The sequence below is a fragment of the Primulina huaijiensis genome, chromosome 3 (assembly GCF_012295235.1).
Source record: "Primulina huaijiensis isolate GDHJ02 chromosome 3, ASM1229523v2, whole genome shotgun sequence".
Classification (NCBI taxonomy): Eukaryota; Viridiplantae; Streptophyta; class Magnoliopsida; order Lamiales; family Gesneriaceae; genus Primulina; species Primulina huaijiensis.
In genome coordinates, this window is record NC_133308.1 from 26,967,366 (window position 1) to 26,976,936 (window position 9,571).

At 34.6% G+C, this 9,571-nt stretch overlaps 2 protein-coding genes across 3 annotated transcripts; both read left to right on the top strand.

Moving 5' to 3' along the window:
- Positions 1–2,788: 2,788 nt before the first annotated feature.
- Positions 2,789–4,294, top strand: LOC140972332 (uncharacterized). 2 transcript variants are annotated; one of them, XM_073434771.1, is made up of 3 exons: positions 2,789–2,973; positions 3,067–3,512; positions 3,626–4,294. In XM_073434771.1, exons 1-3 carry the CDS (start codon positions 2,916–2,918, stop codon positions 4,124–4,126), a joined length of 1,005 nt encoding a protein of 334 aa, XP_073290872.1. In that variant the 5' UTR covers positions 2,789–2,915; the 3' UTR covers positions 4,127–4,294. The 2 variants fall into 2 exon arrangements, with proteins under 2 accessions (XP_073290872.1, XP_073290873.1); XM_073434772.1 differs by having other exon boundaries at positions 3,067–3,494.
- Positions 4,295–5,368: 1,074 nt separating this feature from the next.
- On the top strand, positions 5,369–6,569 carry LOC140972333 (WEB family protein At2g17940-like). Its single transcript, XM_073434773.1, is given in 4 exon segments — positions 5,369–5,484; positions 5,660–5,747; positions 5,935–5,949; positions 5,951–6,569. Coding segments are annotated over 4 exon segments (624 nt in total). The 5' UTR covers positions 5,369–5,434; the 3' UTR covers positions 6,422–6,569.
- Positions 6,570–9,571: the final 3,002 nt, after the last annotated feature.

Consider the following 9,571-nt stretch of genomic DNA (forward strand, 5'->3'; position numbering starts at 1 on the left):
TCGATAAAGTCTAATTCTTTTTAGAACATATTAGTTGATGACAATTAAAAAATATGTAAAAAGAAATGAGCGAGAAACATTTGTCCTATTTTTTTACATCAAATCGGTATGAGGATTGTGTAACGCTCGATTTAATGATTGTTTTTTAAAAGCTAATACGAATTTTTTTAACGTAATTATTGTCTTTACTCACGTTTGCAGAGTTATCGGTCTTAAAAACATGTGACATTAGCTGTCCCCAAAAAAGCTTAAAAATAGAAATTGAGAAGCATTCACACTTGTGATAGCCACACGCAATACAGATGAATATAATTCCAGCCAAGCTATTGAATATTTAATTGTAATTAAATATAATAATTGATCCATTGACCTTATTTATAGATTTTTTTTTGTTCAGTATTAAATTTTAGACTTGACTCGCTAAGTTCTATAAATTTTTTAATATACAGTAAATAAATATTCATAAAATATTTAATATTAATACATTTTTGTGTTAGTAAATTTTTTATTAACATTTATTTGTGTCTTTTATTTTTTCTAAGATTGATGTGTTTTTTAATAGTTTGAGACCAAAAGTTTATACTAAGATATCAAACTTAATAAAAAAAAATTTTGTGAGACAGTTTCATTGATCAATTTTATTTTATAGATATTTTATTTAGGTCATCCATAAAAAAATATTTCTTTTTATATGTAAATATAGACATGATTGACTCTTTTCATAAATAAATATTTGTGAGATTGTCTGACAAGATACTTGTTCTAAATTTAATAAATAGTAAATATAACATATTTCTAATAAAAAAAATAGTTGAAATTAGAGTCGAACTCCAAACCAATCATGCATGTGAATGGGGAGGGCCAAAATCTTAATATATATCACGTTAGAAAATTAATTAAAAAAAGGCCAACTCTGAACACCAATGGATGTAGGATACGTGGGGTATATAACATGAGATGCATGCATATACATAAAAAATTATTCATAAAAGATTTTAAAATTTTAATATATATACTTTACTTTTTAAATGATTTTGTTTTTTTTAATAGGTTTTAAATAAGTGATGATTGGGTCATTTTGAATTGGATAAGATTCAAACATATTTGTGTGTTGAAAACAAATGTTAAATAAAATATATATAAATTTGGTATTGAATAAAAATACGGATCATGACATCAAAGTTTTTCGGTATAATGACCTAAAATTTACTGATGTATTATAGTATAAATGGGTTTTAGTATTTTATTTGAGGGGCAATTTTTTTATTTTGAAAATGGGAGGAGCATTTAGTTTATTAATCTTTCTTGAATATATTTTTATTTAAGAAATTTTGTGTTTTTATTCATATTTTATCCTATAATACTGTAATTCTTTCTATATTTGCTCGCTTAAATTCCTGGGTTTGCAAATTTTTTAGGTTAATCTTTTGCTTTATAATGTTCTGCATTGAGTTGTGGAATCATCCTTCACTGTGGACGGCCGTTTCGAGGGATCGATTGGTAAAGATACAAAGTTCCAGACTAGAAAGACGAATTTTTGTTAAGATTAAGATTGAGATATAACTCGACTTCAATCTTAACATATATTTGTAGAATATCGCATAATTTCTATCATTACGCAACAATCTTTTGTTTTATCTTTCCACTCGAAATTATTCGATTTTCATCAATTGTTTTTTTTAAAAAACCCACAACAGTTGAAATGTCTATCCGCGACTGTTTCGACAAATTTTGTGAAAAAAAAGAGGGATGGACTATAAATTTCGTGGTTTATATGATTCAATAGTTATGTATAATTTGATCGGGGACTTAAATGGCAGTTGTAGTTAGCCATTATTATTTCTAGTAAAATTCAACACCTATGCCATTATCCAACCAGATAATCACCTTAAATTTACAAAAATTCCATACAAAGTAGGGATGTTAATTAAATGATTTAAACCGACCATACCGTAAATTTAAAATTATATGGTTCGGTTTTTTAACTCGAAACAAAAACCTACTGTTTAACATATAATATATATTAAAAAATAATTTTATACTATGTTAAAAATATTTAAATGAGTAATATTTACTCATGCAGAGGACAGTCGACTTTAAGTCCAAAGATAGATCCACTGCTATCCAAGTTAATTTTGATGAAAAAATATAGAGTAGGTCTCTTGTGAGACGGTCCCACGAATCTTTATCTGTGAGACGTGTCAACCCTACCGATATTCATAATAAAAAGTAATACTCTTAACATAAAAAGTAATACTTTTTCATGGATGACAAAAATAAGAGATCCGTGTCACAAAATACGACTCCGTGAGACCGTCTCACACAAATTTTTTCCAAAAATATATTATTCGACATGTCAAAAATATTTTAGTTAAGAGTGTTTAAAAGAGAATACTATTTCTTTACATATTAGATTTTTGTATAAATATTAGTGGATCGATTTTTATTTATTAAAAATTATATTTCTCAATGCAACTAGTGTTTTTTAATTATTAATTTATTATTTCCCCCTATTTTATAAGTTTAACGGGCGAAATGTAGGCATATCCAAAGACCGAAGTCTTGTGTTTATAAAGATCAGAATTGATAATTCTCAGTAAATACTGGGCCAAGGCCCAATCTGACCCAATATGATAGCCCAAAATCTCGGGGATCCGTTCAAATCAACAACGGCTAGTTTGCTCAGGAAAGTGGAGCCGCGCCTCCTTAACACACTCAACGGTCATATTAATCTCTCCGTAAACCAAAATTTTCTCTATATAACTATTCTCTCCTCTTTTGGATTACACCTTATTCGATTCTGCAGTACTATTTCTTTCCAGTTGTGTACTCGTCTTTCAGTTTCTTGCCACAGCCGGCGATCACAAAAAACTTGAATTCCCGGAGACCCGAATCAAGAATCTCTCTGTTAAACAATGGAAACTCCGCTATCCACAAGAAGGATAACCAGATCACAAACATCTGCCATGTTGAGTATGATCCATTCATCGTGTTTCAAGAATCAGGATTGCATGAATTTTTATTGTTTTTGTCTGTTTGGTTAATCTGTTTCTTTGTTCTGTTCAGGGAAAGCGGAGGAATCTGATATGTGCGTGACGAAATCGAGGAAGATGAGTGGTAAATATCAGCAGCAAGATCGGTCTGTGCTTACTGATATTACGAATGATTCGCCGATTGTTGGGGTTGCAATGGGAAATCTTGAGACCCCATCATCGGCAATGAAAAGACCGAGCAGTCAAGTGCGTTGTAGCGGAACTCCTGGATCGGGCGAGGAACTGTTGAGGGGTCAAGTGAAGACCCTTCTGCAGAAAGTCGAAGAAGAAGCCGAGCTTTCGAAAATTACCATTGAAAACAGGCCTTTTTTCAACAACCTTCAAGGGCTTCTGAAGTCTCCTTGTATTAGCCTGGTTGCTCCTACTCCTGCAAACACACCACAAGTCTTGAATTTTTCAGCAAATACGAATGGCCTCTCTTGTGTTGCAAGTTCTCCTCCGGTTTTTCTGATCCCTCAGGTTTTGTGATTAAATACTTTGATAAGAATCTTGGCTTTTTTTGGATTGATTTATTGATGGGATTATGTAATGTCACTGATTTTATTTTCTTGTTCTTGTTTTATTGGTAAAAGATGATTACTGAGACTTTGGATGAAAATAAACAAGAAGGCTTCGAATCTGATAATGTTATCACGAGGTCTCTGCTGCTTGATTTCTCGGAGAAATCAGAGAGGTCCGATTCATCCAAGTGCTCCTCTGCGCTAACTTATCAGGGACAAATCTGTGAAGAAACCGAAAGTAGCATAAAAAAACTATCCACAGATGACGATGACAACTCATCGATTTGGTCGATTCAGGCCAATGCAAGCAGTACTAGAGAGGACGAAGAAGAAGAAGAAGAAGAAGAAGAATATGAACAAGAACAAGAGCGCAGTAACTTCAAAGGCTATCACACCTACGACGAAGAAGAAGAATATGATTATGGAGATGATGATGGTGATGGACTTGTTGACGATATCTGTGAAGGAATCAGCCATATTTGCTTTCACGGGAATGCTAAATTTACTGGCAAGCACATCCGATTCGTTTACAACAGCGACGATGACGAATTCACAGAAATGACCGATGAATGAATATGTTGTGCTGATTGATCTAGTATAGATTGCCCCGGGGGGTTGTTGTTGATGGCTGTCTTTCTGGTGACACCATGTTTTTAAGTTTGATTCTGATTTTGATTACTTGTTTTGAATCCACAAACCATTTTGGTTGCAAAAATAATAATACTATCTCTTTCTTTTGAATTCTGTTTATATGATACAAGAATCTATTGAGGACAAAAAGGAGTATCTTATACATTAGGATATATAAAATTCTTGGAACACACAAGAAAAGCAGAGTAAAAAGTATATTTTTTCAAAAGTATATTTATGCAAAAATTTAAATGTACGCATCACAATTATTATATTGTATTCTTGCCATTAAATTTATTAGAAGGGGAACATAATAAAGAGTGAGTCTCATGTGAGACCGTCTCACGGATTTTAATTTGTGAGACGGGTCAACCCTACCCATATTCACAATAAAAAGTAATATTTTTAGCATAAAAGTAATACTTTTTCATGGATGACCCAAATAAGATACCCGTCTCACAAATACGACCCGTGAGACCGTCTCACACAAGTTTTTGTTCATAAAAAATTGGGCTCCACATTGAAGAAAATGCCTATTTTAAAAAAGAAATTATATTTACATACATTGAAGCAATCCTTGTATAGACAAAAACTTTTGTGAGACGGTCTCACGGGTCGTATTTGTGAGACAGATCTCTTATTTGGGTCATCCACGAAAAAATATTACTTTTTATGATGAGAGTATTACTTTTTGTTGTGAATATGGGTAGGGTTGACCCGTCTCACAGATTAAGATCCATGAGACGATATCACATGAGAGCCACTCCCTTGCATAGTATATGACATAAGCGCACATCATTTCGATTTTGAAAACAATTAAGATGGCTCAACCACCAATCCTAATTCATCAATATCAATAAACAAATTTCTAGTGTAGTGGAAGCCAAGAAACTAAACAAACTCCCCTCATTTCAATACCTTATTGTAATCGAAAGTAAAACATTTATTTAATTTTTAACTTACCTAGGGACCTCCACTATGGTTTTTATAAGTTATTTATTAATATTTAAATATTTATAATATATGTAATATGAGTTCTCTATTTTCACAAAATTATCGACTCATAATTGACATCCACCACCACTTGTTAGTAACAAACAACTGGAAAGTATATATGCACATGTTCATTTCTCCTCTAACTATATATACGTGAAGACATTTTATATTCTTGTCACTTTAAGTATATACTAATCTAGTGAATTTTATTCATTAGAATAAACTTTTCCCACCATTATTATAAGGTGACAAGGCATGCAGGAAGGGGGAGTCGTGGTGAGGGGAAGAGTCGAGATCGACACAAGGCCAGGGGCGGAGGTACAGTACAAATTTTTTTTAAAAAATTTATATGTAAATTTTTGTATAATTTTGGATGAATTTGATATTAGCCCGGGTAGATCAATTTAAAATATTAAAAGATGTTAGACATTAAAATTCTAGCTCAGGTAGCACCAAATTCTTGGCTCCGCCACTGACAAGGCGGCCGTTCCGATCGGTGAAAGAAGCCGTAATGTTGTTCGGGGAGAAAGTACTAGCCGGAGAAATCTATGCTAACAAGCTTAAAGAGGTACATATATGCATGATTTATAGAAGATGTTTTGACATTTGTATTATCAAAAACAAAAAATAAAAAACAGATGAATAAGAAGTCACCCACCATATTAGATTTCTACGTCTTGGATTTATCCTCAATTTTTATACATGCAAAACGTGTATACATGCATACAATGACACAATTTTTCGTTTCTAATCAGATGCAGAGTAATGGTCCAGACCGAACGTTTCAAGATAGGAACCGTCAAACCCGAGCTCGAAGAGACGAAGCAAATTCTCGAGAAAGCAAAAGGAGGAGGAGCTGAAACGGCACATTGTGTAACTTTATTAAGGCAAGAACTTGAACACACAAAAAGGGAGTTAAATCAATTAATGGCTAGAGAAGTCAAATCCCATCTGGAAAAACCAGAGATTGAAGAACTAAAGCTAGTTGAAAAGACAAGCGAAGTTGTTGAAAAAAAGTTCGAAACCGAAAACAGATTCGAAGATGGAATTTTTATTCAATTGGAGAAGACAGGATCTGTCAAATTTGCAAGTCCTCCACTGCTGACAAAAGTGTTGATCAATAGAGAGGCCGAGGAGGGAGAGAAAGTGGTTTTTGCTAAGAAGAAACGGAGTAGAAAGAGTTTGGTTCCATTGGTTGGAAGGTTTTTCTTGAAGAAAAAGGAGATTGAGAAGAGGAAGTGAATCTTGGAGAGTTTCATCTTTTTGCCCCAATCATATTTTAGTTTCGTTTACTTGGGCAAATTTTTATTTGTCTATCTTACTGCATTCTATTTTCTACTACTCGCATTATTCATAAAGTTAGGAGTATAAATAACACCGTCAAATATACGTGCGAAACAATAATGAAAGTAATCGCTTATAGTATTCTTATAACACCCGGGCCCAATTTTTTTTAGTATGTATTAGTTTTTGTCAAGCCAAGGTCGAAACTACACAAGCCCGGGTGGCCCAATTGTTTTTTAGTATCTATTAGTTTTTGTACAGCCCAGGTCCAAATTACATAAGTCCATGCTCCAAAGTCCAATTGTTTGATTGTGAAAAGGAAAAAAAATTGAAGACGCTTACGGCTTACAGAATCTGAGAAGCGAACCATCCTCCCTAGTCCCAACCCGTTGTGTCGCTCATCTCCTCTCCCAGCATCAGCCGTGAGCCGCCGCGCCACCTTATCCCGGAGTTCCAACCACTGTCGCGAGATCAGACATCGACAGCCCCAAGCTCTGCACGGCTGCGCCTTCTTCAGTTCTTCCTGTGCTGTGCGGCTGTGCCGAATCGAAGAAGAACAAGCCACTCGATTTCAGCTCCTGTTCTTGCGTTCGATACTTCGATTCTTGCTCGATTTAGGTATGTGTTCGATATATCATGTTTTGGATAATAAATGTAATGACTTTTGCTGTTGTTTCAGATTTTCAATTCCCGAGTTTGGAATTCTCTCTGATGCATTTGAAGTGGTTCATTTCTTTGAATATTAACTAATGAGATTTCAGTTCGTTAACTTACTGGAAGTTATAAAGGAAACAATATTGAGTCATTAGGCATATTGAAGTTTAATTTCGTGAATGCATTCTGTTGAGTGACCAAGTATATGAAAAACGGTCCCGGCTGTGTGGTGTGGCTGCTGATATAGCACGAAGATATTGTACGTTCAGAAAATTTTGACCTACGAAAAATTTGAGAAGCTTATTTGGATTCAATGAAAGTCGATTTCCGGCGCTCGTAGGTTTTCCTTGTTCTAGCTTGGTGATAGAATCTGATGCCTCGGCATTTGACAATGCTGCCTTCATCCGAGGAACGGGAATCTATGATCTATCTTCGTGTGGCGGTATGAATCTACTCTCTTTGAATATCCTCTCTCTTTCAATCATTGCTTCTCTCGACGAATTTCGATGTATGGGTCATGATTGGTTGGTGATCTGACCGGGTCATATGAAAGTGGCTGAAGCCCTATCAGAGCAGGTTCTTTCTGGAAGACAAGCAAACAAGAATCATTATACCAGAGCTGGCCGGGACTGCAGGCACACAATGCTTAGCAACGTCTGATCCATTTCCATTTATAACAAGAACAATTTAGGCACAATTGAGCGCCTACCTCACAAAAATTCCTCCCCAAAACTCCTCAGGAATAAAATTACCCTAACTTTCATGTCTTGGAAAATAAATCTCTTCTCCTAGAACGAAAGCCCAAACTCTCAATCCCTTCCCGGTAGTTGCACTCAAAATTACATACTTGGGATTCTACAGAAAATCAGCACAGGGAAAACCATTTGATTCCCTTTATCCTCGGGCAAATCATGCTACTCGTGTTTCAGCTTTGAGGTATAACTAAGAACACTATTAATTAGATCTACTTTGGAGTGTAAGAGGTTATCAGCATTAGTTAATAAATATTGTGATGTGGAAAATAAATCTAGAAACTTACGATAGATTTTATTTTGAATTGTTTAGATCTCAGATTTGTTTATGGGTTTTTTTATTAAATTTTTATGAAGTTTTAATTATAGAGTCAAATTGAACTAGGTTGAAAAATAGTATGAAATTCGGGTAATGAACTAAATGAAGGAGATGAATGAATATATTATGTGGAGGAGGAGATGGTCAAGGATGATAATGATGGAATTGGCTATTTGGTATTTTAGAGGAGATTTTCATTCAATACTTAACAAATTAGGATGGGCTCATGCAGAAAGACATCGATAAATTTTTGTAAAAGCTCGATAATTTAGTAAATCCCGTATCCGTTTTTGCCTTTGGTAAGACAATCCGAGCCTTACATGTTTTCTAACCTCATCTATTTTATTTTTGATTTGATTTTGGTTAAATGTGAAGAACAAAATTAGGCTTGAATAATTAGAATCCAGGGTAGAAGCTGCAGTTTTAAGCAATCTTATTCCAGTAGGTTTTTCTAGTCGAACTGGCTGACGTTGAAGGGAAAATACTTTTTTGGGGCTGGCAGAGGGCGTAGATCCAGTGTTGTTTAATGTTGAGGATTTCAGTGATTGAGCTTATTTTATTATTCTAATTTGTATTTCTAGAATTGGAGAGATTTTTATTCAATATTGAGTGTTGAGGAACTTTGTTAAATTTCATCATTTAATTGTAAGACTTCCATTGATAGGTTTGAAACTGAATGTTTACATTTAGGTTTACAAGTTGTTTAACAAGATTTAAAATCTCAAGTTAATTTATTGAATTTTATAACTTGGCCTTGTTGGGTCTTCGGGAGTAGGGCAGCGCACATCCTCACACACGCAAATGTTACATAAGATCAGTGCGTGTTCTCCTTCTCCAAGCCTGGTGTAAGCATTCTCCTTTCCAAACCATTATTCCACTTTACCATTTGTGATTTTACTCTCTCTTGCGGCGGCTCTAAGCCCGATCAACCCGTCCCAAGCAATCGATTCGACGCCGTGAAGGTGTATGTGAATGTGACACGGCGAGCATGCACGTAAGCACTGATTCACTGAAGATCATATCGGCTCTTGCCCTCTCTTTCTTTCTACGCTTGCTTTGTTGGGCATACTGTGTTCAACAGTCTGCCTTTTATATGTTCTAAAATGTTCAGAAAACATGAATTTTTGTTTTTTCAAGGAAAGAGGATTCTAAGTTCGGTTACCGCCCGCGAAGTACCCGAGTTATCCGAAAAATTCGGATCGGGTTCGATTAGTCAAAAACTAGTTAGTTACCCGACATGACGAACCCGAGCCCTATGGTACCCGACCCGACAACTGAGAATATAGTTATGCTTGGAAAAATGCAATTTTAGTCCAGCAAGTTGGCATGTTTTGGGTTTAATAATGTAACTTTTCAATCTTAGATTTTAATCAATTAACTTGT